Source organism: Panthera uncia, chromosome D2 (assembly GCF_023721935.1).
Source record: "Panthera uncia isolate 11264 chromosome D2, Puncia_PCG_1.0, whole genome shotgun sequence".
NCBI classification, from domain to species: Eukaryota; Metazoa; Chordata; class Mammalia; order Carnivora; family Felidae; genus Panthera; species Panthera uncia.
This window is the reverse complement of record NC_064818.1, coordinates 31,208,797-31,235,923: the sequence shown is the minus strand read 5'-3', so window position 1 is coordinate 31,235,923 and position 27,127 is coordinate 31,208,797. Positions and strand designations below refer to the sequence as shown.

The following is a 27,127-nucleotide window of genomic DNA, read 5'->3' as shown; positions in this document are numbered from 1 at the left end:
TTGCTATAGGACATGCTACGAGAGGCACACACACATGCACCCGTGAGGACGTGCCAAGCCCGTCGTGTGCTCCTGCACCTGTGCCTCATCTGCGTGCGTGCGTGCGTGTGTGTGTGTGTGTGTGTGTGAGCGTGTGTGCACGCACCTGTATGCATCCGCAAGGGTACTGCAGGTTCTGGAATCTACAGTCAAGCGTGCTCCAACTTGCCTAGCCCTTTACAAAAGCTAGCTTTCTTTTCTCTTTTCTTTTTCTTTGCTTCCTTCCTTCCTTTCCCTCTCTCTTCCTCTCCTCTCCTTTTCTTCTTTCTCTTCTCTCTCTCTCTCTCTCTCTTTTTCTTTCTTTCTCACACCAGGCCCTGAGCTGGGCTAGAGGGTACTGGGGACAAAGGCCGCTGGGGGAGGTCAGACACAACCTATGATGATTAGGCAGGCTGCTAAGAGGTAGCGCATTTCTCAGGCTGTGTGACAATACCCATCCTCTCCAGAGGGGAAGGGGAGAGAGGAGAAGAGACTTTAACACTGGCAGTCAAGTGCAGCTGACCCTGGGACGCGGGGTGCCTCCCCTACCTACTGGGCCCGGTGCTCTGTGAGTCAGAGGGGAAGCCCCTCCCGCGGGGCCCTCGGCGAGGAGGCAGTTCCCCCCACGGCCCCCCGGGGGCGCTGCGGGGGAGGCGGGGTGGGCCCTGGAGCAGCGGCTCTCGCTCTCGGGCGCCCAGGGCGCTCACTCTCTCGGCACTCACTCGACCGGAGGTTTCTCGGCTGGCCGTGTCCCGCCGCTCCCGGAGCAGCAGGAGCTCCCCCTGCACGCCCGCGGTCCCGCTCCGGCCCCCGGGGCTTCAGACGCCGCCGCCCGACGGCGACATGGGCGTCCCCCTAGTCCCGGAGGCCGGTGGCCGGCGTTGGGGGCCTGTGCTCCTCGCTCTCTTCCTGGCTGCCTCCCGAGGTAAGGTCGGCAGGAGCCTGGGCACTGGGGAGGTGCCCCGGGAGAACAAGGGGTGGGGGAAGGGGTCGCAGGCAGCTGGGGGGCGCCCCCCCCCCCCTCAGCCTGCGCGTCTCCTACCTGCTGGGACTGCTGGGCAGGGGCCAGCAGCTCCCTGCCAAGTGCTCTGGCTGGGTACATCTGCACGTTCTGACAGCTGCCCGAACTGCTTCTCGCCTGACCCTTCCCTGCCCAGAGAGCCCCGGGGCAGGAGCAGCTGCTGCAGGGCAGGAGACAAAAACGGTGGGGACAGCCCCAGCATTTTCTAGTGGCTGCCACTGGCTTCTGACTCCTGTGGCCTCTCCCTGCCCCTCCAGCCTCAGGGCTCCAGGATCTCACTGGGCGCAGGGAGTGTGGTACTCTCTGCGCCCTGTTCCCTGGTGACACTCCCGGTTGACCCTTGGGGGGCACTGGTCCACACCCAGATGTGGGTGCCCATCGGGTCCTTATCCTGAGGGTCTGGTTGCTGAGAGTTGAAGAGTCAGCTGATGCCTGGCATCTGGCTAAGCTGCAGCTCAGGGACTGATGTGGGGGCACCGGGGAGAATGTGCGGGCATTTCCCCAGCTCACCCGTGAGCCCGTTCTGGGTCCTGGGATAACTTGTGACATCTTTTTGGTCTCAGTTTCCTCAGAAGCCCTACACCAGGGCGGCACCACTTTCTTCTTCCGAAGTCCAGACTGTCACAAGTCCAAGTGGAATCTTGGCTGGGGCTCCTGGGGGTAGGGCAGAGGTCGGGGTACCCACAGCCTGGCCCCTGGCTCTTGCCTGCCCAGCGCCGGAGTGGCTGGATTTCAAGGGAAGAGGGGGCCAGCAAGCAGCCTGTGAACTACACTTTATGGGGAAGGCCCAGGGAAAGCTTGAGTCATGCAGGGAGTCAGGGAGGCTGGAAGAAGGTGGGGCACTTGGCACAGGGACCCGGTGGGTGTGTCAGAAGGAGAAAGGAGGGGGAGCACAGGGGAGGAAGGAGAGGAGGGAGTCTAGAGGACCTGGAATGTACCTCCCAAACGAACTGCGTGCCTGCAGGCAGTGTGTTATCTCAGCATTTGGAGGCTGGCCTCTGATAAGGAGGAGGGAGCCCACACGCCTCCCCACAGAGCTGCCCAGCCCTGGCCTGGATACTTCCAGGATGGCGGTGGCGGTCTCGGCACCAAGGCCACACTGCATGGCAGGACGTGGATTCCAGAAGGAGCAGGGCATGGTGGCAGGCAGGAAGGCCAGCACCACACCCCCCAGAGAGCACTTGCCCCGCCCCTTTCGCCTCAAGTGACCTCAAGAGGCCCTTCTGTTTTCTCACCCCTGCCCCGCGGCTGCTCTCTGTTTAGCAGCCCCAGTTTGGGAAACTGAGTTCTAGAGAACAAGGCATAGGGGCCCACCCTGCAGAGTAGCCGGTAGCAGAAAGGCTCAGCACCCCTGGCTTCATATCGTCTACATAGCCAGAAGCCTTCTCCCCTAGTGGTTCTGGTACTCAGCTTGGCACCCCCAAGGGCCATCGCTTCCTGGGCCCGGCTCACGGCAGTGATTAGGGCTCTAAGCAGCTTTCCCCTAAAAGGGGTCAGAAGCATTCTCTTAACTTTGAACTACCCTGGGCCTCAGTAGTCTTAATGGTAATATGGGCACGGTCGTGAATATTCACACTACCCAGTACGCTGTGCAACATGGGAGTGAACAGACGGAAGGCTTGGTCGCAGGCACGGTCAGAAGGGTCTGTGAGTTGGAAAGACCTACTCCCTGGCCTGCTGAGGTGCTGGGTTGCCTTGGGCAGGATTTGCTCAAGGTCAAAGCCTCCACGTCTGGGAAGGCGAGATGGGGGTGGCTGGCGTAGGCCTTTTTTGTAAGCTCCCGGGGTTGGGTCGGCACCGAGGACAATGGGGGTGGAGAGCAGGCTGCTCAGAAGCCCAGTAAGAATTGAAGATGCCCCTTACCTGGACCCGACTCAGGGTGAGGTGGGTGGAGGGAAGAGCTAGGACCCAGCAGACCCTAAGGGTGGCAGAAACCCTTCCTCCCTTATGGGCACTCCTAGGACCTGAGGAAGCTCTTGTCCTCACCATGTCCTTATAGGCTAGTCCAGGAGGCCCAGACACCGGGACTAGCACAGGGAAGTGCACCGAGGCCAGGGAGGGGAGACCCCTTCTTCCCCTTCGTGGGAAACAGGACTGCAGGGTCTTGTTGAGTAACCCAGTGGCGCAAGCCTCTGACACAGCAAAGGTCAGCTCTTAGGAAATCCTCTACCTTCTGTCCAGAGGCCCCGGGGTGGCTCTTGAGGCCGGCCATTGGGCACAAGGGGGCATCTACCCAATATGGGGGACAGCCAACAATACCAGGGAGTCCCTTGCTGAGCTGGGCCAGCTGTTCCTGTTTCCTCCCCCAAGCAGGGCAGAGGTTCCCTGCTGGGGCCTGACCTTCCTGGGAGAGGGCGGCCCAAGTGGGAGGAACAGCTGGGAAGCTGAAAGAGGCCACCTCCCTATATACATGTATATATGGGTCTTCACCCTAGTAGATCGAGGGAAGGAAAGAAGGGAGGGCTCCTGGGTACCCATCTGGCCTATTGGCAGTGACCCCTTCAACCAGCACTGAGCCCCACATACTGAGCCTGAGGCCCCCCGTTTTAGGTCAGCTATTCATCCAGGAGCAGTCTGGCTTCACCTGGGTGGGGTGAACCTGGGATTGGCCATGCCGCGTGCCATGGGCTGCGTGCCACCCTGCATGGGGATGGTGAAGCAAGGGACCCGAAGTTGTGTGCCTTGCATGCTTCCCGTACAGCCCCGTCCCTTAACAGTCTGGCCTTGGGAGTCAGCCAGAACTAGGTTCAAATCCCACGGTGGCCATTGACTGCTGTGACTTTGGGCCAGTTACTCGGTATCTCTGAGCAAGTTCCTTCATCTCTAACATGGGACGATGGCAGCACCTCCCTCAGAGGGCTGCTGTGAAGAGTCAGTGCACAAGCTCAGCACAGCACCCGGCACCTGGGGAGCATTAAGCTGTTTCTTGGCTTTCCGAGGCCGCATGCCACTGGCTCTCCGTCTACGTTCCCTGCTGCCTACAGAGCCAGTAGAGAGCCCAGGGTGTGGGAGGGTGTTGACCGATTTCACTAGGACTGGACTCTAAGGATCCTGGAGGTCTGAAGGATGCACCGGTCCAGCCACCTGTCGGCACCTCTAAGTGTTTAAAGCGTGAAATGTCCATGGAGGTACCCGTAGATTCTCTTAAAGGTGTTCTCTAGAGATGGGGAATTTGCAGCTTCAAGGCAAGACCAGCTCGGGGTTTGCCTGTCTCACTGGGATCTTGCAACTGATCTTTGCAATTAGCCTATTTACTGTGGCTGACTGTCCCCAGAGAGAAAGACAGTGGCTGTCGTGCCCATCCATCATTCAGTAATGAACTTGCCGTGCTTCTGCCCAAGCAAGCCCGGTCCTTTGAATGTTCTACACGGGATGCTATTTCCCATGGAGACCTGGGTTCAAGTCCTGCCTCTTCTATTCACTGTGGGACCGGTCTCTTTCCCTGAGACACGGGCAGCCTGGGTGCCGTGGTTTCAGTGAGGCTGCCCACCCCCTTCTGAAGGGTAGTTCCATGGTGGTGTTTCCCGAGCTTCCGTCATCTGCTCATTACCTTTGGGATTTCTGCAGCATCCGCCAATCGTATGTACTTATTTTTTCCCCCTCAAATCAACTCATTCTTTTCCTTGAGTAAATCGATTTGAAAAGGAAACTTTCTATCACTGCCACCAATGGAAAGCCAGTATCGCTTGCCATAAATAGAACAAAATCACACGAGTACCTAATAAGAACACTAAATAGGAGTATTAAATTCTAGTCGGAAACTATCGTCCGGGGGAGGCTCTGAGCCTGAAACCGCTGTCCCTTGTTTAAAAAAAAAAAAAAAAAAAAAAAAAAAAAAAAAAAAGGTGGGGGAGGATAACCTTCTCTCTATGTGATTCAATGTTACGCCACAAAACTAAAAGTAAAACTGTCTGTGTTATAGTTGCTGTTGTCCCCTCCCCTTCGCCGCAGAAGCAAACTCGCCACTGTGAGGAGTTATAGCTGGTGGCAGGGGGGCAGTTCAGCTCCCCCAGAGGAAAAGAAAGAGAACAGTACTTCCCATCCTAAGAGGTCAGGGCACAGTCGGAGGGCTTCTTTGGGCCTTTTCCAGCCCCCAGTTCTCCCAGCCCCTGTTGCCTTCCTCAAATAAATACAGTGTCCAAACAAATACAGGAGCTCCAGCTGGGTCCTCTCTTACGTTGAGGCCAATTAGCCATCCCGATAACAACAGCAGGGACGGGGAGAGGGAGGGAGAGCAAGCTGAGCCTTCACCGGCCAGGCCACCTCTCCCTCTACAGGAAGGAGATGGGGCATCTGGTCAGTCCCGGGCTACCTCCTGTGCAAGTGCCGGCTACCTCGACCACCACGGAGCCGCCTGCAGTGAGGACAGGGTCCCCAGAGACCGGAACCTGGACCTTAGAGAGTCTTCATAGCACAGGCTCTTGCGGGAAGCTGGCTCAAGCTGGTATTCTGGGCCGTACACAGTCATCCTCAGGGAGGGCCTGGGGGAGTCTGGGAAGGAGGCATCCAGAGAAGCATCCACTGGCAGGGCGTCTGGCCAGCCGCCCGCGCCCTCTCCAGGGAGGCGTGCTGGCCAAGAGCCTCCAGCCCCGGATGCATGGATGCTTTCCCAAGGTGCTGGAAGTGCTGCTTCCTCCAATAGAGCCTGGCTTCCCCTTCCCAGACTCCTTGGTCTGATGTGAATGGACACTTCCTGCGGGGGCAGGTATCAATAAACACATCTGAGATGCCCTTTGTCCTTGCTGGCCACAGACCTCACGGCTCAGCCCCCCGCACCGGGGGCACTTCCTCTAACTCAGCACTGGCAGACTCAGTCCTGACTGGTCCTCGACTCTGTTTCCCTCTGTGCTCCGCAGCTTGATGAAGACAGAACCGAGCCTTTCCCTACACCCTCCAAGGACGGTCCTGGGGAACAGGGCCTGGCAGGGAACTGGAGACCAGTCTGTCTGGTGCTCCTTCTGAGGGTGGGGACCTGGCCTTTTGCGCCTAGCACACAGCCAGCCACAGCAGAAGATCAGTGACTGTTTACTTACAACCCGTCGCAGCAACTGGACAGAGTTCAGCTGTTTGGGTTGGGCTTCCCAGGCCTGACTAATCAAGCTGGGGACCCACCTCCAGAGGCTGGGGCGTCGCCTTGGCAACCGTAGGCTAAACTCATGCCCCGTCAGGGAAAATACACAGGCCTGCCCACACCCACACCCACACCCATCCCGTGCACACCCACAGGGTTTCACGAGGTGCCTGCTGGATGGAAAGAGGTGAAGTCACGAAAACTAGCATCCCGAGATGAAGCCCTTCTCCCCTGGACTGGAACAGAAGCTTCTACAAGAGGCTGAGGTTCCCACAGCTAGAAAGTGGCAGAAGCAAGCCTAAATTCTGAGCGGACATCCCTTACGAAACTCTGCACCCCCGCGGCCTCTCTTGCCTTGGGCCTGGCTCATGTTAGGACCTCGGTAAATATTTGTGGAATGACGGAATGATGTTTTCAGTTTAGGTCTGAGGCAGCAGAGCAAGGCTGACTGGGTGGAAGATGAGTAGGTCATCTGAGCAGCTGGAGAATGAAGCTACCTGCTTCAGGGGTGGGGGGTGGGGGGGCTCTTCCTTCCTGCAGCAATGTGTCGGAGGCGTGGCTCTCAGCCTCACCACACACGGTTGGGTGGTCCTGGTGAAGTCACCTGACTTCTCTGAGTCTGTTCCCTCACCTTTATTGTTTTTTGTTCTTTTTTACAAAAACATTTATGTTTGGGAGAGTGCAGGCCGCGGAGGGGCAGGGGGAGGGGGACAGAGCCTGTGCTGACAGGCTGACGGCAGTGAGCCCGATGGGGGCCTTGAACTCACAGACTGCGCTGAAGTCGGAGGCTCAACCGACCGACCGAGCCACCCAAGTGCCCCTGTTTCCTCACCTTTAAAGTGGGTTGATAATACCCTCATCAGGGTGTATTATGAGAACTAAGTGGCCCATTTCTTGCCCTGTTCCTCTGCCCTAAGGAAATACAGCCCTTTTCTCTGGCCACAGACTGAAAGTCTGGACGACTCTCTGAAAGAGCTGGAAAGGGCTAGGAACATGGGAGTCTCTTGAGATGAAGAGAGGGAGGCACAGAGGAAAGTGGGACCTGCCCAAGGGCATACAGCAAGGACAGGGCTAAGTGGGGCCTGGGGCCCAGGGATCTGTCAGACCAAGGTTTTAGTCCTGAGACCTGGAATTTTCCAGGTTCCTAGCAATCTTCCTCTAGGCGCTTCTGCCTCCTTAACCCGGTGACAGGTGGGAACCGGGGTGGGGCTGGGCCCCAAGAGCAGCACCATGACTGGATGGTTCCCACCTGGGCACAGGCTCGGGGCCAGGGCCGTTTTCCTGTCTCATATGCTCCCGGCCACCCTGGAGCCAGGGGCTTTCCTCCCCACCCACTCACCCCAGGCTTTGACAATGACCCAGGTGTCCAAAAGGCTCTGCTCCTGACAATAAGCAACATCCTCCTGCCAAATAATTATAAATCCAGCTGTGCTATATATATATATCTCCCCGATAACACATGTGCACGTGCAGTTGTGGATGGCATGGATGTGTGCATTATTTTCCCCGACTCTGTGCCTTTGAGCATCCTCCCAGGGACAGGCCAGCTTGAGTCTTAGACACAACAAACGGACGCTTCCCACCTATCCCCTGCCGCCCCTAGGACAAGATCCCGTGAACCCTTAGCCCACTGCTCTCTGGTCCTTTTGCTGAAATTGAAGACTGTCCCCCACCCCCAAATCTGAATCCCCTGCAGCTTCTCCTTTTTCTAAAAGGGGAAGAGGTCCTCTGGGGAGTGTCGGGGGTTGGGGATTGAGCAATATCCCCCCACCCCCCCCCCCCCCCCCCCCCCCCCCCCCCCCCCGCCGGTCTCAACAATTCTCTGCCCCACTGTGGGTTTTCAAGGAAATTGCTTCCATTGTTGAAAATCTCTCCCCAGTGCTGTCCAGGCAATTCTGTGCTCATTGACACCATTGCTTGGACCCTGAGAGCCGGGGCGTGATGCCCTGCTGGCCGCAACCCCGCCCCCCCACCGGCTGGTGTCCCCCCTGGAGGCCGTGGTGCTTGCTCCCACCCTGCTCCACCGTCCCCCTCCCCCCGCCCCCCCCCCCCCCCCCCCGCCAACAAGCTACCTCCAGCTTTTGCCCACATCTCAGCCCCACCCCATCTACACCTCTGTCCACTCCACAGCCCCCAGCCCAACGTGGCTCAGCTCTGTATGCCACTTCCTGCTTCTGTCTCTACCTCTAGTCCGCCTGGCCCCCTGCAGCCACCCCAGACGCGCCCGGCCCCGGCCTCTGCTGAGCCAGCTCTGCCCACAGCCTGCAAGGTGTGTGTGCTCTTGGCGAATGCTGCTGGATCTGGACCTGGCTCCCGGCCTTGGGTTCTCGGGGATGGGGGTGGGGTCGGGAACAGGGAAGATGGGGTGCTAGCTGGGAGAGGTGCTGGGAGGGGGTGCCCAGCTGGGGCCTGCTGGAGAGAGGGGGAACGCAGGGCAGGCAACTCCTTGGTCTGCTCTTTGAGTGGGTTTTTTTTTCTTCGGAGTGCCTGGGAGGGTCCCCTCCTTAGCTACTCCCCGCCTCCATTTACTGGCACACATAGTTCGGTGGTGACAGCCACCACACAGGCCTGTGAGGGGGGGTCAAGTCACTTGCTGTGATCTTCAGTGAATTATTTAACATCGCTGTGCCTCGTCTTTTCTCCTCAGTGAAGGAGAAATAACACCACCACCTACCTCCACAGGGTTGTTTACGCCCATAAGTAGGTAGCATTGCGCAGGAGACATGCTCTTTCTTCTGCTAGTTCTAACTAGATCGGGCTTTACCTGAAGCTTCCCACGCTCCAGGTTCTGAGTCTATACCCTCTGCCGCACTTCAGGCAAATCACTTTTCCCCTCCCGGGCCTCTACGTTTCTGCCTGAGGACGAGATCAGCATCTTGCCAGGAAGTTCTGAAATCTCTGCTCACCTTGGCCAAGATTGTCCATAAATCTGGGGCTCTCAGACAGGACTCCCTCTCACATGTGTATGGAGTGAGTGGGAGCATCTAAGCGTGCGTCTGTCCTCCTTACTTTCTAGGGCCTAAAACTCCACCTTGCAGACATAGTCTTCGGGGCCATGGCTTTGCTAACCCCCCACGGTCTGCTTTCAATGGGTAGGTACTCCAAGATTGGATCACAAGCTGTTATCAGTCATTCACATCTTAGTGGGAAAGAGTTTTTGAAGCTGGCTTCTCCATTCTATTCTGCAGAACTATTTTTCACTCCTAGGAAATGTTTCTTGACTTGCCAAGACGAATTAGAGAGCTGCCTAGCTTCCGTGTAGCAAGCACCAACTACTAGCAAAGTGCTGCAGGGCACTTCATGTAAATTATTTGTTACCCTTGCCTCAACTCTGGCAGGTAGAATTTTCATTTCTGTCTCTTAGTGAGGAGTCTGCAGCTCAGAGTCTAAGTGACCCCAGCTACTAGACTCCAGAGCAGGCTGGTCCAATTCCAAAGCTACACCAGGCTGCCCTCCTCCTGACGGGGCAAGGCTTTCAATTCTGCTAGTGGGTCCCAGGCTCTAAAGGCAGGGAAGGGGGTGTCCGCAGGAGGAAGCGGCATTATCTTGATTCAGGCAACGGCAATGAAAGAGACATTCCCTTCTGGATTCCGTACACATATCCAAACTCTCCTTCCCTGTCTGCCTGACTTAAAACAGCCCTTGACATGCCGATTAAGATTCAGATATTGCTGATGTATAATAACTGTAGCTATCCTCCCTATGTCCGCAGAGGGCATTAGAGCTCACATTGTCGTGTTCTCTTTCCCTCGCTCAGGCTTCTCACAACCACGTGAAGTAGCGAATGTTTTTCTCATGACCACATGAGGAAGGTGGGGCTCACACAGCTAAAGGAGCCGGGCCTCCAGCCCCAGCATTCTGCTTCTGGGGGCCAGTGCTTATGGGAGTCAACACGGTTAAATGCCGGGGGATTGGGGTAGGGTAAAGAGGACCGGGGGATGGCTTCATTTGCTTATTGAAAACAAAATGAACTAGGAAATATTTCTAAGAAGACGGGATGGCAATAGGTACCTGGATGAAGGGACCTTTCATGATTTCCCTGTCCCTGTCCCCGAGACCCCTGGGCTTTTCCTCACCACCCGGCCCAGGGTACCCTCTCTACTTGCTAAAGTCCTATCCGTCCATCAACCCCAAAGACGCTTCCTCCTTCCAGAAGTCTCTTGACCATCCTCGGGGCGGCTGTATCTTCCCTCCTCCAAGTGCCCTGAAGGCTGGCACTGGTTTGCCCTTTAACCTGTGGGGTGACTTTGCCAGGAATGCACGCCCGGTCTACCCAGCTAGGTCACGAGCTCCCAAGGGGAGGCCACGTGCTCGGCATCCGGGTGAGATGTAGCACCGGGCACAGGCCTCACACACAGGCGCTCCATTAGTGCTTGTGATGGGGACGTGGGAAGGCAAGACCAGCCCCGGGAGAGGGAAGGGCCAAAGGTGCTAATGGCCCCAGAAGGGTGGTCAAGGGCCGCCATTCCCACACAGGCTTTGTGCTCCTCATCCTGCCTCCCACCCGACAGCACTGGGCACGGAGGCTGGACGTGCCGGAGGCCCGTTGTGAGCAGAGCCACAGTGCCTACCGTGGGGGCGGGAGGAGAAGGACGCACTGGCTGGGCCCAGTGTGCTGCCTGCTCTCCTACACCTCGTCCAGCTCTCCAGGGGTCAGGGGCGTCCCTTACCTGGAGAAACTCCTCCTCCCACACAGCCCAGGAGGGAATCAGGTTCAAGAGCTAATGAAGGAGCTGAGGCCCAGGGAGGTGGACTCACTTGTTGGGGCCTGTGGCTCGGGAACCTACCCGGGGCTTGGAGCCCCAGGCCAAGGTTCTTCCCCGCTCTGGGGGAACTGGGAGTGTTGGCGGCTCGGAAGGTACAGTCTCTTGTCTCTCTGAACAGGTCTGGTGGCGGCCTTCAAGGTCGCCACACCGTATTCCTTGTACGTGTGTCCCGAGGGCCAGAACGTCACCCTCACCTGCAGGATCTTGGGCCCCATGGCCAAGGGCCACGACGTGACCTACTACAAGACGTGGTACCGCGGCTTGCGGGGCCAAGTGCAGCTCTGCTCGGAGCGCCGGCCCATCCGCAACCTCACATTCCAGGACCTTCACCTGCACCACAGCGGCCACCAGGCCAACAGCAGCCAGGACCTGGCCCAGCGCCACGGGCTGCAATCCGTCTCCGACCACCATGGCAACTTCTCCATCACCGTGTTTAACCTGACCCCGGTGGACAGCGGCCTCTACTGCTGCCTGGTGGTGGAGATCAGGCAGCACCACTCGGAGCAGAGGGTCCACGGTGCCATAGAGCTACAGGTGCAGAGAGGTGAGGGCGTCCTCTGTGGGACAGCGTGGGGGTGCGGTCACTGCGGGGGGTGGTGTGTGCGCCCCTCCGGAAGCGTGAGCGGGGAGGAAGACGGAGTGACTCTGGGGGCGTGCTGCTGCGCGTGTGATGGTGCGACCGTGGGTGATTTTGTGTCGGAGACTGTGTGATCCTATATATGGGTGGCACTGGCACTCCGGGGACGTGTGCGAGACAGGGTGGCCATAGTGTGTGGAGCTGTGTGGAAATCTCTGGTCGGTGGGGTGTGATGGACAGCAGCGTGTATGTCGTTCTGTGTAACGAGAGGAGGTGTACAAACGTAGGCTGGGATGTCACTGCTCATGAAAACATGGTGGTCATGGAATGGGACCGGGGGTGTGAGCTGGGGAGTGTGTGTGTGTGTGTGTGCGTGTGTGTGTGTGCACGCGCTGGCTGGGACAAGCCTCCCTGGCCTCAAGCCCACCTAACCAACCCTTCTCTTTGTTCCCACAGACAAAGAAGCTTCACCCCAGTGCATCTTGTACCCACCTTCCCCCAGGGAGAGTGAAAGTAAGGGACCACTCTTTTGGCCCTTCTGGGTCCTCTGTTCTCCTCTGTCCTCATCTTGGACCCAGGCCCCGTTCCAAACTCTGACCTCATCACCCCAAGCCCACGGGACCCCCGTCCTTCCTCCTTTTCTGTTGCCCCTCCCTTCTGCTTTCCCCTTCATTGAAGCCAGGTGGCTGTAGTCCCCAGAAGCCTATTCCCCTTCCAAGGCTCAAAGCCCTGGGTGGGGTGTGCTCTGGCAGTGACCTTTGGCCAAGTGCCTCCCATGACAGGTGCTGGTGCCACAGGCTGTTTTCAGTGTGTGCCTCTCCTGCCCACCAGCCCTCCGCCACCCGGGACGATGACAGGGCTGTGGGGTTCCTCTTGGCTTGCACCTACTTAAAACTTCCTTGTTCTGTGCATGGGGGAGGGCGGACAGAGAGGCTCCAGAAGGGGAAGAGATCTACCTTTCCTAGAGCTCTTACTATGTGCCAGGCACCGTGCTAAGTCCTTTCAAGTACCAGTATCGCAGCGGATTCTGATAAGAACCCTCTGAAGTAGGCGGCACCATCTTCGATTTATAAGCATGGAAACAGATGCCCAGGGAGGCACAGCTGGGCTGTGCTCACTCCACCTTCTCCCCCACTGGAGGGATGCGTAAGGCAGTGGGTGGCAGTCAGCCCCCTGGTGTTTGCCCAGAGAGGTACCCTGTGGAGGAAGGGGGCACTGCTGTAAGGGATGTGGGGGCTCCCAGAGGCCAGGAAAGAATGCCCAGCAGCTTCGAGACAGCAGGCAAAGGGGAGACATCGCCAAAGCCCACCTCAAGGGTCGCGGTAACTTTCTACTCACACTGCTCTTTTTTGAACCGACAGTTTAGCCAGGAATTAAATTAAAACACACATTTCGGTCTGAGCCAGACCCACATCGAACTAAGGAACTCTTTGGTTCAAGCCCCTCTCCCTGCGCACCGCAGCCCTTATGTGTCGCCTCGGCACCGAGCCACTGCTGTCCTCACTTCCTCCACTGGCAGCTCCCCAGCGAGGGCGGACGACCGTGAGCACGAGCATACTGGACGGGGCGAGCCTCACCTGGCCGGACCCACGAGTCTCTACTTCCCCATTGCTCCTTCCACTCTGAGCAACCCTCCAGTCCCGCTTCTTCCTCCAGGAGCCCCCAGAGCTCCCTTAGGGACCGTCACCTCTGCCACTGCCCGCGGTTCACCGATGGTGAAACTGAGCTTCAGACAGGTGAAGGGATTGTTCCCAGTCCCTCAGCCAGAGCGCCTGATTCTCAGTGCGCAAACCCTGCCTGGGGGCCAGGCCGTCCTACCCTCTGTCAATACCAATTTTCTGGAAATTAGTTGTATGAATTGAAGTCCTGGGGACACAGACAAGAGATGCCAGTGGGGACAACAAAGAAACCAGGTACAAAATAGAGAGGGAGCAGAGGTTTGGCTCATTTCTCTTGATCTAGACTCTAGAGAAGGAGCTGTGGGAATTAAGGAAACAGAAGTCACCTGGGAAACCCTAGGTATCTGGCTGGCAAGAACCCAAGGGTGAGGCAGAGCCTTGAACTTGATGGTCAGGCGTGGGTCAGGGCTGGGCTCCTCTGCTCTCAGGTTTTGACATTTGGCTGACTCTCCAATTCACAGGGATGTGTGGCTTCTCTCTGGCCCCTGCCTCCCTGAGCTGCTGTCCACAGTGACCTGGCCCCCCCAGGGCCAGAGGGATGTGTTTACTTCTGTCCTAGCTGTTGAGAGCAGGGGGGTGGCTTTGATGGCCTCTGCAAGTCCCTTTCCGATCCCTTTCCACACTCTTGGTTCTGGAGGTCTGGAGACTATAACTGGCGGAGTGTTGCCGCTAAGGTGGCATGGGGTCAGATGCAAAGAAACCCAGCTGTGCTTTTGGGTGCGGTGCGGAGGGTTTGGACAGCGCTCCCTTTCTCTAGGTGTCACGTGTCCACTCAGAAATGGGAGCGAGGGTGTCCTTTTCCTACAAACAGGGAGGCAATCAGCGTTACCCAAGAGGCTGAATCAGGCATCAAAAACTCAAGCGCCCCTTGAGCCGGGGACCTGGTGAGTCAGACAGTAGGGAGGGGTGGAGACTGTGGTGGGCACCCAGCTGCCAGCCTGTAAGTGCAATTCCAACTGCTGCATGCATGGAGGGGGCCTGGGGCTGCCAGAGCCACTCCATTTTCAAGCACAGTCAGAAGTCCAGATTTTACATATAAACTCTCTATTTTATTTTTTAATGTTTGTTTATTTTTGCGAGAGAGCAAGCAGGGGAGGGGCAAGAGAGAGAGGCAGATACAGAATCTGAGGCAGGCTCCAGGCTCTGAGCGGTCAGCACAGAGCCCAATGAGGGGGTTCGAACTCACGAACCGTGAGATCATGACCCGAGCCAAAGTCAGATGCTTGACCGACTGAGCCACCCAGGGGCCCCATGTCTCCTGATGGTTTAGAAACATTTGCCTGGTGACCCACGTGCTTGGGTGGGCCTCAGGGCTGGCCACTGGGTACTGCCCTCCGTGCTGCCTACCTTTGGAAAGACCCTAGTCCCTGCTCGCTCTAAGACAGGTGTCCCACGGCCAACCTTACTACCTGATCTGCTAAGGATGCTTCCACCCTGGGCAGCTCTGAGTTTTCCTGATCTATCTGCTGCCCTGTCTCCTAATGTTCTTTTTGGAAAGTGTGGGGGTAGCTGGTTAGGAAATCCTCTGAAAGCCCACATCAGTCTGAGGTCGGGGGTGGGGGCAACAGGAGGGGAGAGAGGCTGAGGCAGTTGGTCCCCAAGGAACCCTGAATTGCTGAGGGGCTGTATGGCTTTTCACTGAGCCCAGGGAAGCGGGGGCACTGAGCAGCCTATATCTCCCCACAAAGCCACCTCCCTGTCCCCCTGCACAGCAGGATGTTTGGTTTGCTTTTGTCCAGCCCCCTCCTGGGGGAACCGGGCAGCCTGACCGGACTCCCTCCTCCCCTCTCATACCTCCCTACCGACCCACAGGGTACCAGCAGGCTCTAGACAAGGAGGCACTGCTGAGCAGGTTGGGGGTTGGGGCTCCCATTGCAGCATGCTATGTAAAGGTCTGGCACAAGTCTCAGAGCTGGCCTGGCAGCTATCGCTGCCAGTGCCTGATCACCTTCCCCATGAGCCAGGCTCTGGATGGCTACCAAGCAGGGCTCCCTCCTCTCCTGCCCAGGTACTGGCCATGCTTGGCGGGAGGGATGGAGAGCTGGGGCTCTGCAGAAGAGCCCTCAGCTTTGGAGGACAGTTGGGCCCACACAGCTGTCCCCAGACCCGTGCCTTCCTGTCCTGGCCTCGACTCTTAGCCCAGGTTGCAAAGAAACCAAACCCTGATCCCCTAGAGTGGCCCCAGAGGGGGATCTCTGCCTGTGGACAGGAGTCAGGCCACGGACAGGGAGCCACCATGAGTGAGCACCTGACTCACCTCACTGAATGTGGCTTAGTACCAGTCTGGACACCTGCTCTGGTACCTAGAAAAAGAGTGCTTTGTAACTCGCTTCTCAGTGCCCGCAAGAAGGTCCTGTGCCTGGGGGGCTAGAAATCCTCAAACGTCTAAATTGTAGAACGTGTCTACTTGCAACAGTCCACATCAAAATGCAGCCTTGCCAAGATCTGCAGGGAACCTGCTTTAATGTGAAGTTGAACTTGGTTTGTAATTAGCATAGCAACTGTTCCTGTACCAGTGGGTATGTCTAAAGTGCCTGTAAACAGTTTGTTCTCTTCCGTGGTATGAACAAACCCCCGGAAAGCTTATTTACACCATCAGGTTATTTAGCAATACAATGAGATAAAAACAGCCTTTATTCCCAAATAAATAGTGCAGAGGCAACACTGAGACCACAGCCCGTCCACCTTCCCAAAGCTCCCGGGGCCAAGTGGACACCGTGACAGGGTATCCCAGCCCATATTTTGGGAAGGGCTAAAATCAGGAAAAAAAAAAAAATGCATTTATGCTGGTTGTGGTTTTGAGGGCATGTCTGTTCCCAGCTAAACTTCTGGAGTCAGCAGATGGGCGGAAATAAGTCAAGCCTCTCACGCTGTTGGTGGGATCGTGAAGCGGTACAACCTTTGTGGAGGGCAATTAGGCAATACCCTAAAAGAAAATGCGCCTACCCTTTGGCTCAGCATTTTCACTGCTGGGAGTTTATGTACAGAGGTACTTGCCCAAGTGAGCGAAGATGCGGACACGAGGAGTTCGCTGTTACGTTATTAGTTATGTTGAAAAATGGAAGTAATCTACATAGCTACCCATAGGGGACTGTTGCAATAAATTCTGGGGTGAGCCCCATGATAAAGGCCTAGGCAGAACGAGATAGATCTCTGTGTGATACAGAGATGTCCAAGCCATGCTCAGTGGGGAAAGCGATTGTCATGAAAAGCATATATATATATATAAATATATATATATATTTATATATATGTATATGTATATGTATATGTATATGTATATGTATATGTATATATGTATATACATGCAGTCACACAAGGAGCAAATTTAGGCTACACGCGAGAAAAGCATGGACGGTGACTGTGTCTTTGCAGGGGACCTGGGGGGAGGAAGAGGAGGGAACTTCTGAATATATTTTAACTTACAGGTTTTTTTCTTTATTTGTAATTTAGGAAGTTAAACAATTTTAAATGTCAGATCAAGGATTCACATTTTTCCAGTTCTCACCCAAGTATCCCCCTGTGACTTTCATGTGCGAGATCACTTCTGGAAGCTGTGTCTAGAGCTGAGGGGTCTCTCGGGCTGAGTGGGGCTTTTGTTTGTTTGTTTGTTTGTTTGTTTTTATTGTGGTACAACATAGAGAACATAAAATTCTCCATTTTAACCACTGATAAGCATGGCATTAATTATGCTTACGATGTTGTGCGACCATTACTGCTTTCTACCTCCAAAAGTTTTACAGCACTTGGGTTCCTTTTGACCTTGAACTTCATGGCATGGGGTCTGTGAAGGGCCTGCTTTCCCTTTACGGGAAACAACCTGTGGCCCAGGGCAGCTGGACTGTCCCCAGGGGGCTGGGATGAAAACCCTTTTCTCTCTTCCCTGGAGCTGCCTCCACTGTAAGCCCCTGGTCTCATTTCTGTGTGCCCTAAGCCCACTTGGGAAGGACGCATGGGGCTCTCTTTGAAAGGGGATCCCCGGGCCTCCTGTGCCTCTGCAGGTCACTGAGGGTCTGGCTGTGCGGCCTGGGTAAAGCTGGGTCCCCCTGCGGCCTGGCCTTCCTTCGCTGGGCCTCAGTTTCCCTTCAGGAGGAACAGGGGGAACGGGGCCTCACCTTGGCCGTCTCTCTGCCTTTACAGGCATCACGGCTGCTGCTGTGGCTACAGGCGCTTGCATCGTGGGCATTCTCTGCCTTCCCCTCATCCTGCTCCTGGTCTACAAGCAAAGGCAGGTGGCCTCCAACCGCCGTGAGTATCCCTGCCTACCTGGGGTGGGTGACGGTATGAGTGGTCGGCCCCAGCCCCCAGCCCAGCCTCTGGGATTAGCAAAGAGGCAGGCACATTTCCTCTCTGTTCCGGAGATGGAAGCTGCCACAGGCCCTGCAAGGAGATGGGCTCAGTGGTAGAGGGAGGAGGGGACCCAGGTGTGCCATTTGGGGGGCCCGAGGGCCCACCAGCCCCCTACGGTGCTGGCTGGGCACTCACAAAATATCTGCTGAATGAGTGAATGACCACATGGAGTAGTTCAAATGGGTTTATAAAAATGCTGCCCCTTGGCGATCCTCTGGGGACCTGCTTTAAAGTCTGGGTAGGCTTGTTTTGCAACTAGCGGAGAAATTGTCGGGACAAAGATGACCTTTGGATGATCGGAACTGAAAGGGATCTCGGAGATAACAGTTCAGTTCTTTCAGCTTATAGGTGGGAAACCTGAGCTCAGCGGGGTTAGATAATTAACCAAATGTTATGCAAGTTAACAAGCGGCAGAGCGGGGACTCAAACCCAGAGCTTCAGCTCATGCTTTTTCCAGAGAATATAATCCCACCCTATCATCAAAATGCTCACCAGCACGAGCGTCCTGGCCACCAACCCCTACCTGGAAGGGTCGCTGTGCTGGGTGCCACGCCAAGGTTGTTATATACCTTCTCTCGCTTATTCCTCATCACAACGCGAGGACTTGGTCCCACAATTGTTCCTACCTTGCCACGGAGCAAACTGAGGCACAGGGAGGTTCAGTAACTTGCTTAGGGAACCTCACAGTGAGTAAGCAGTGGAGCCAGGCTTCAGGTCACGGCCGCAAACACCATTTCACCCTCCTCTGTGGTGACAGTGCCCCTTGCCCTTCCTCTGACCCCACCCATGAACCTGGGCTAGTCTGAGTCCTCCAGGAGCAGGAGGCTGGAGAGTCCTCTGCCCTGGCCCTTGCATCACCTCCCCCACCTCTTCTCCTCTGCTCAGCTGCAGGAGGGAGCTGAGCGGGGCTGCTCCGCCACCAGGTGGCTTTGGCTCACACCTGATTTCCTCTGGCTGGACTGTAACACCTTGAGACCTCTGTCACCCGGAGCCCCACAGTGGCTCACTCAGGGGCTGTGACCGCCTTTCCCTTACTCGCATATTCTTCTCGCAAACGACACCATGGCCTACCTCCAGAAGTACCCCGGGGTGGGGGTGGGTAGGGGGCAGGTAAGGGGGTTGTAGCAGAAAGAGGAACCCGGGAGCCCAAGCAATCACCGTGGGGCTGCCAATGAGCCTGTGCTCACCCGTGCAGCGTTTTCACGGAGGCGAGGAATGGACGTGGAGGGAGACACGCTCAGCTCCCAGATAAAGAGGTGCTTTCTGTCCCCCTTAGTTCAGACCACAACGCTGCCTCCATCAGGGAACGGGAACTGGAAAACAAATTCTGGGCATTGGCTGGGTGCAGGCCCCAGGCCCGAACACCGTAGGGGTATCCTGAGGACGCGAGGGAAGCCTGGGGTCGGCCCCTAGTATCTCCTATTCCGTGTGCCGGGACGCCTTGAGTCCGAGCTGAGGGCTCCCCAGAGGAAGGACCGGGATGGGGCAGGTGGACCGGACGCCGAGGACTGGGGTCATTTCTGCATCTAGACTCTGGAGAAGCCCTGCTGCTGGAGCCATGGGAACAGAAGTCACCGGGAGATGCCAGGGGTTGGGCCACAAAGCAGAGGCTAAGCGCCCGGGGGCGGGGAGGAGGGGGGGGGTGAGGGGGTGGGGCGGCAGGTCAGGGAGGAGACGGGGAGCCTGCGGTCGCTGTGGGCAGGGCGTGCTCAGGAGTGAGCCACACTCAGGGAGCCACAGAGAAAGGGTTGGGAGCACTGAGGTCAGCAGCTTGCTGCGGAGGCTGATGGGTGTGGAAACCGAGCCAGTGTCAGATGCTCTAACGTGGGGCCAGAAATCCCTCCCCCAAAGGGTGGAGAGGACGAGCCCAGGGAACGCTGGGCACCTGCGCGAAGCCTCGCGCACAAAGGCATTTGGTAGACAGCAGCCATGATTCCGAGAGCCGAGATTTTAGGAACCTTTGTGCAACTTCCCTGTGTGTTCTGTGTAGCCACCTCCCCCCCCCCCCCGCCCATGTTTCCCCACACTGGTCGTGGTAAAGCTCTTACAAATGAGAAGCGTATCGGAGCTGCGAGGAAGAGGGAAGTTGGGGCCACTGTATCTGGTTGGTGGCCAGTGTCGGGGTGGGGAATCCCAAGAGTGGGGCGGGGTGGCAATAGCTTTGGAGGAAGAGCAGAAAGTGGCAGGATGTTTGAGAAGTGATGGGGTCTCGGGCCCCCAAGCTTCCTCTAAGAGATGTCACCTCTAAGGCCACCTACAGGTAACACGGAGGACGGGCCAGAGAGGATCAGGAACCCTCCAGTTTGGAACTGACCTTACACCACTCCCACTCAGCAAATCGTGGTGAAAGACCAGAGCGTGGCAAAAGTCCAAATAGGCAACAGCCAATTCAGGAGTCAGGCCTTTGGTTGATACTTAAATCCGGAAGGTCTCACGACCCCTAATCGAGCCATAGGAGAAAGCATTGGCTGCCTCTGGCCTCCTCGTGACAAATGTTGTCCTTTATACTTGTGAAATGCAGCCCAAGTTTCATCTATCACTGGTTAAAACGCACGGCTCCTTGAGGCCTCGCTTGCAGGATAAACACCAGAGTATGGGCCCCCAGAGCAAACACAAGTGGGATCCAGGGCTGACCGTGGCCCGGCCTGGTCTTGCACCAGTTTCCTCGAAGGGCATCTGTCAGTGGGGGGCAGGGATGTTGTCTAAGGAAGCCTTTCCTTTGTGACGGCCTTGTCTGTCTGTGTGTCCCTAGGTGCCCAGGAGCTGGTGCGGATGGACAGGTAAGGCCCATGGAGACCTTCCTGAGAAACCTTCCTGCAGCTGCTTGGGCCCCGACTCAAAGCTCGGCAGGCTCTCTCTCTTCTTGCCTTTCCGCAGGCCTGTGGCTCTGTAGGGCAATGTCTATACCCAAACCGTGGCTGGAATTAATGTAGAAGGGAGAGGGGTAACTTTTAACCAGGACCGACTCCTCCCTTCATAGGATCCTTTCCTTTCTCCTCCCTGATAACTGGTTGTACCGTGACAGGGCTCAGAACACAGACATGGCCTTCCCGGTCCTCCCTGGGCCCTGGGTCAGCTGACAGGAAGGACAGCTGTGCAGCAAGGTCCCCGTATAGCCATGTAGCACAGTACTTACAAGAGCACCTGCTACTGAGGCCAACACATCTGTGCTGGTTGGCTGTTCTCCCTGCCACCCCTCACCCAGCAGGCCGAGCTCTTGATGCTGCCTGGATGAGCCAGGCACCCACCTTTGGGCCTCCCTGTCAACTGGCCAGGGTGGGGGAGGAGGGAGAGCAGCTGAACTGGGGACAGACACTGAAACATGCAAAAGAGGACAGCACACCTGGATGTCTTTAGAGGCTGTCCTATTCCCAGTCACGAAGAAGGAAAGGGAACTCCTCCTTTCAGCTTAAGACAAGCCTTGGGGACATTCAATCTTAATGCCATTAACTCTACTGACCAAAGAGAAACCTGTCCCCAGATTCCTGAATGTCCTGAAAGTGTCTCTGACCCTCGGGTTCCCGGCTACGCCCGGGGCAGATGGTCAAATAATAGGGTAGAGTTGGGATCAGATGCCCTCGGCTCAGAGAAGATGGGAGAGTGCAGCCCATGGCCTTTTCTCTGTGGCCCTGGACCCTCCCTTCCTGCCGGAAGAGGGTGCTGAGGCCTGGGGTGCGAAGGCAGGTTGAGGGTAAGGAAGTGGAGGAGGGGTACAGGCAGGAGGGCAGGGGGCCAAAACCCAGGTAGTAAAACTGACTGATTCAGCTCTGATTTTCTAGCAACAACCCTCAAGGAATCGAAAACCCTGGCTTTGAGGTCTCTCCGTCTTCCCACGCGATGCCAGAGGCCAAGCCCAGGCCTCCACTGTCCTACATGGCTCAGAGGCAGCCTTCAGAGTCTGGCCGGCACCTGCTCTCCGAGCCCTGCACTCCTGTGTCTCCACCAGGCCCTGGGGATGTTTTCTTCCCAACCCTCGGTGAGTGCTTCTCAACCCTTGCGGCAGTATGGCCCGCAAGGTCATGACCTCCCCATGGCCTGCAGGGCACCAGCCTTACTCCCCTCCCAGTCTCATGGTGTGGGATTAGAGGATGGAGGAGAGAGGAGCCCCTCATTCATTCTGCTTCATTCTTTTGCAGACACCGTGCCTGACTCTCCGACCTCTGAGGCCATCTAGGCCAGCTGGGGCCAGTGGGCGATCGTGGCTGGGCCTGGGGCAGACGCATTTGAGGTCAAGCCGGCCCTCTGAGTGGTCCCTTAGCCTTGGCCCTGGTTCCCTCCCTCCTGCTCTGAGCCCAGACTCTTTGAGATACCTCTGATGGCCAGACCCTCAACTCCTCTGGGTGCTACATGGCAGCAGGGAGAAGGTGTTGGATCCCTCAGTCCCTGTCTCAAGGATGGTGGGGTGCCGGGATCCCACCCAGAGACCCGAGATTCACCAGCTGCAAATGCCAAAAGGCCTACATCCTAGAAGCCCAAGAATTTTCAGCTCTGTGGCAGCTTCCTCCCCTGGGACAGGAGTCTTTGGGACCTGACAACACAGAGGGGACACGATGGGCACTGGGCGGAACTCTCCCCTACCCAGTGCCAACCTGCCAGGCGTGAGATACAGGACAAGACGTGGAAAGACTCCTCCCTGCCGTGGTGATCTCGCCTCTGCTCATCTGTCAGACTCCCTCTTTGTAACCACAGGTCTCTGGGGCTGGGCCTGCCTGCCTCCGGGCCATGGGAGCCTTGCCCCGCTGCCTGCTACCAGCAGCCTCCCCCAGTAGCTGGCAACGGGTTCAGCAAATCTGGGCTCCCCTTGCCTGCCCTCTGGTTCCCAGAGTTCATTGACCGGGGTCCCTGAAACAGGAAGTGCACATGGTGGCATGGTGGCCACTATGGGCTAACTGGCATCTTGGGTAACGGAGGCCAGGCAGGAGGTTGCAATACCCACTGTAGGGGGTGGGGAGGGGGAGCAGGTGGAGCCTGCTGGGAAGGTGAGTGGAGACGCTCCACCTCCCATCCTCCCTCCCCCCTCTAGTGCTCAGTGTGCTCACTACAGAAGGTGACCACATACTGTATTGTCGCAACTGTGACACTCTTGAGTGTGAAGAGGGAGTCCTATTAACTAACTACACGGGCAACACGTGCAAACCCGGTGAACGGACTGTAAGAGCTGGGTTTTAATCCCTGCGCTGCTTCTAGGTAGGGGTGCCTGAGGCCCGGGGAGCCCTCCTCCACCCACCCCGGTCTTCAGTGTTCTGTCCCATTTAATCTGCTGAGTCTTTGCTGCAGAGTGGCCCTGTCAGGTGGGCATGTACATGGGAGGGTTTGTGGCAACTCTGCTCTGGACCCTCTGCTCTGTCTCCTGCTTCAGGGCATATGCCCTGGATTTGTTTTATACACACGTACAAGGGAATCCTTTGTGGAATTTCGATTAAAGGGTTTTAAAACATGGAGAGGAGCGGGGGGCCTCTGTATACTCTGGGGTGGAAACAGGGAGGGGGACCCACCAGGGGAAGGGGCGAGTTTGGGCCGCGTGGGGGCCCGGGCACTGCACTGAGGAAGGCCTTCATCCCCTGGCAGCCGAGAGCGGCTCTGCCGAGCTGGGCCTGGGTACTGAGAGCCAGGACTCAGAACCCGCTGGATCGCCTGGGGCGGGGGAGACAAGAGTGGGGGGTGGAACAAAGGAGCAGCTCTAGGCTCTCCAGCAGCAGCGAGCCCCCAGGCCTGCGGGTAGAACCAGGAACCCCCGGAAGCACTGCACTGCTCCCAAACTCCCCGGTCACGCCCAAGGACATGGGCCAGTGTGGGTGTCCTGCGATGCCGGGCATGGGCCTCGAGACCGCAGGGACACCTCCAGTGGCCAGAACCTCAAAATCCTAGCTCCTGCTTTGTCTTTGGCGGGGGGGTCCCTCTTCTAGTCCATCGGCTGCCAGGGACCCTCAGTGCCAATTGTCACAGAAGGAGGGTGCTGTTCTTACAGCTTGTGGGGGCCCACGAGGCAGGGATGGGCAGGGTGACACCTGCTCAAGGCAGAGCAGGGCTGCCCCCAGGATTGAAGGATAAGCCTACAGACCAGACTCCCTGTCCCCCAGCTCTGAAAGTGCTCCTGCCCCAGGGCGGAGGCCAGTCTGGCCCAGCCCCCGGCTTCTGACGTCCAGGCACATATAATTTCTAAGAATTTGGCTACCAGACCCCAAGCCTGGCTGCTGCTATGTGGCGGGAGAGAGGAGGCCCCAAGCAGAAAGCCATCACACTTCCTCCCCAGTTTCCTCCCGCACGGCCTCCAGCTCTACTTCTCCGGACCCTTACAAGTGAGCACATCTCAGCTTCGTGGTTTCCTGTTTTCAGTGAAATTTACTCTGAGCTCCAAGCTCCATCTGCATCCATGACCACACGCTCCACCCCCAAAGGCCCTGTGGCGTCCTCCCTGCCAGCGAGGGGAGGCAGGTCTTGGGGCTGGGTAGGCCTCCTTGCTTGCCTGGGGGTGGGTGGTGCCCCTAGAGACACCTGCCCTGGTGGCTGCTTCAGGAAGTGCTCTGCGCTGAGGGCCTCAGGAGCACGGAGCCGGGCCGGGGCCTGCAGAGGTCGGGTTGGCCTGCCCCCCCGCCTGGGCACTGCCTCCTGGAGGGGGCCCTCCTGGGTGTCAGCTGGAGCACTCCAAGGCTGGTCTCACTGTGTTGGGGGCTGGGATGATTGCTCGGGCAACTCTGGGGACACAGCAATGGGCGGAAGGCGAGAGGGGTTGCCAGCCAGGATGCCGGGCGCAAAGGCCTCCGAAGCAGCGGGCACTCAGGGCCCAGCTTCGCGTCGTGTCCCAACCCCCCGGGGAGCCCTGGCCACCTTGCCCTTTCACTGGGCATTCACTGCGCCCTGCTCGGCACTGTTGGCCTGTCTTTCCTGCATGGATGCTGTGTCTCCCTCACGATTCCGTGAGTTCCAAAAGGGCAGGGGTCCAGTAACGGCCTGTCCTTCGGGCCCGGTTGCGGAGCTGACAGCTGAAGCGTAGCCGCAGGGCGATGGGCTGAGCCAGGATGCCAGCATCCTATTCTTTGGGCCCCTCACAGGGGCCCCTCCAGCTTTCTGCCGGGTCTAGTTCCTAGCGGCTCTGCCTGGGCTCGATGGGATCAGCTGAACAGGGACGTGATGCCCCGAGCTTGCGCGGGCCGGGGGGCAGAGGTTTCCTTCTGTTTCGCAGTTCTGATCTGTTGGCATGACTTCCAAGTGTACGTTGAGAGGGATTCTGAAGTATCGAGAGGGCTTAATGAGAAAACGCTGACATCAGCTAGCAATGTGCCTCGGGCACAGGATGGAGACGTGGGCCGCGTGCCATCCCTCTGCCTTTTGCGTTCCAGCACTGCGTCGTCCGAACCACTTAATACCCGTGCTATGACTTTTTTGAATCCCCCTTCCCTGCCAGAAAACCCTGGGAGTCTTTACTGTCTCCATTTAATGCACAGGAAAAGCGAGGCCTCCAAGAGACGGGTCTTGTCACAAGTGAATGTGAAACTGGGGCGAAAGCTTCTCCGGCCAGCGCTCCTTCCTCTTCTCTGAACTGAATGGCATTACAGGCCAGGACTTGGACTTTACAGGACACACCAAGGCCCTGAGGGATGAACCTGTGCCCACAAGCCCAAGGCTCCACTCCTTCTGCATCGTTCTTGCCACTCCTTTTTCTGCATGGCAACCCTGAATCCACAGGACTCCTGTAGGCATGGCGGCCCGTGCCTCCCAGCTTGCTGAGAGCGAGGGAGGGCAAGGGAGCGACTCTCCACTAACCGCAGAGCCCCAGGGTCTCTTGGAGGAACTGAGCGGGTTGTAGGCGCGCCATGTGACCGCTGGGGAACATCCCTCAAGAAGCAGGGTGAGGGAAGGATCTGAATTTAATCAGCCTGGGCCGGAGGCAGCTGGCTTGCTGGGTGCACAGCACGGGGAAGGGGCCAGGCTGGGCTTTCATGAGCCAGGGGAAGCAGGCTTCGCTACCAACAACAGGTCCAAATTTAACAAACGGAAGGGCTCTTGGCCCTGAAGACATGAGGTCAACTGCCAAGAGCAATGTCCCAGCTCACAGACTTTCACGGGGCTATTGCTGGCAACTCTTGTACCCGCAAGTGGGTGTTGGGAGACTTCTGTCTTTCTGCCTGGACAGGTGACTTCTGCAGGTCCCTACCGGCTAGAGAAGCCAGAGCTTGTTATCTGGGACTGTCTAACCTGCTGGCTGTGATTCGTGTGGCAGGGAGGCCCCCCTCAGGCCCTTCCTCTCTCCATCCTCCTGCCAAGGTCCCTCTGTGGCTGGGCCTCAGCTCCTGACCTCCCAGTTGCCTTCCGTCCTTCCTCCCTGGGCCCGGCCCTTCCTCTTGCAGAGGCCTCCCTGACAGCCACTTTGACCCCTCCCCCGAGCCTGGCCCCCCAGCCCACGGCCTGGAGCTGGCCAGAGGGCTGAGGCTGTACAGCGATTTCCCTTGGCTGGGTGGCACGCCATTGTGTGACAGACCTGGGCTGGCCCGGATACCCCTTGTTGCACAGCTGGGGATACGGGGCTGAGAGCTGGGTGGGGACAGGAATGTACAGCTCTCAGGAAACTGGGGGGGGGGGCAGGGAGAAACAAAGAAATAAGAGGGCTCGGATACACGATTTCTCTTGGCAGCTGAATCCCAGGCCCCCTGCTAAGAGAGCCTCGCTATGTAAGTCACGAATGCAAACGATGCCCAGAAAACCTTCCCTGGTTCCTGGCTGCGAGTTCCCGGCACTTTATCACATCACAGAGTGGTACCTCTCTGTTACAGGTCCATTTCCCCCGCTAGATTGTAGGCTCGTTGAGGGCAGGACTGCGCCCAACTCAGGTCTGACTTCCTAGCTTCAAGCACGGGCCTGGCACGTATTTGGTGTTGAATGAAGGACGCCTTGTGCCAGCGAGGGCTGGCTTGAGCCAGGCAGATGACTACAGGTGGGAACAAGAGGATGGTGTGTGGGTCTGCTGGGCACCTCTGGACGGATATGTGCAGGGTGACATCCACCCATAAAACCATGGTGAACCTTTCCTGGAACCTTTGGGATGGTTGGTCCAATGCTGCTCATGGCTCTGGCTGGTGCAGGAGGGCTTAAACAACCCTACTGCCTTGAGTGACCATCTAGTGAAATCTGCCCAGGAGCAGAGAAGGGCCATCCTCTGGTCACCTCTGGCTTGGCCCTTAGCTTTGTGCTCAATCCTGCGGGTTCACTGTCTAGAGGTGACAGTCTGATCAGTGGAGGCAAATCTTCTAGGGTCCGGTGCTCCTGGGAGGCAAATGCCAATCATAGTGGGGGCCAAAAGGAAGCCAGACGTTGCCTCCAAAACTCAGAGTCTTACAACATCACGGGTCTCACCGACTGCCTCCCCAGGAAACTCTAGTACTGTAGGGGAGGGGGAGGGGAGAGTAGGGGTGAGATCGGTGTGTTCACCGGCCTAGGTCAGGACGAAGAGTACCGGCCTGGCATATGCTCTCAGTTTCCCACCCCGGACCTATTCTCTACCCTTCCCTCACTAACAAGCCCTGCTTTTGTTGGAGGCAGTGATATATGTGGCTCCCACATAATAAATAGGTCAATCCTGACAATTCTGTCATTTTTTTCCCAACCTCCCTTGCAGCTAGGATGCCCTAGGAACTGTTTCTGGCCACA

At 57.2% G+C, this 27,127-nt stretch overlaps 1 protein-coding gene across 2 annotated transcripts; it reads left to right on the top strand.

Moving 5' to 3' along the window:
• The first annotated feature begins 503 nt into the window (after positions 1-503).
• On the top strand, positions 504-27,127 carry VSIR (V-set immunoregulatory receptor). Of its 2 annotated transcripts, XM_049646180.1 has the most exons (8): positions 853-943; positions 6,266-6,492; positions 10,995-11,420; positions 11,910-11,966; positions 17,273-17,380; positions 20,235-20,262; positions 21,262-21,458; positions 21,619-27,127. In XM_049646180.1, the coding sequence occupies exons 3-8, from the start codon at positions 11,090-11,092 to the stop codon at positions 21,654-21,656; spliced, it is 759 nt and encodes a 252-aa protein (XP_049502137.1). In that variant the 5' UTR covers positions 853-943; positions 6,266-6,492; positions 10,995-11,089; the 3' UTR covers positions 21,657-27,127. The 2 variants fall into 2 exon arrangements, with proteins under 2 accessions (XP_049502136.1, XP_049502137.1); XM_049646179.1 differs by lacking the exon at positions 6,266-6,492 and having other exon boundaries at positions 504-943.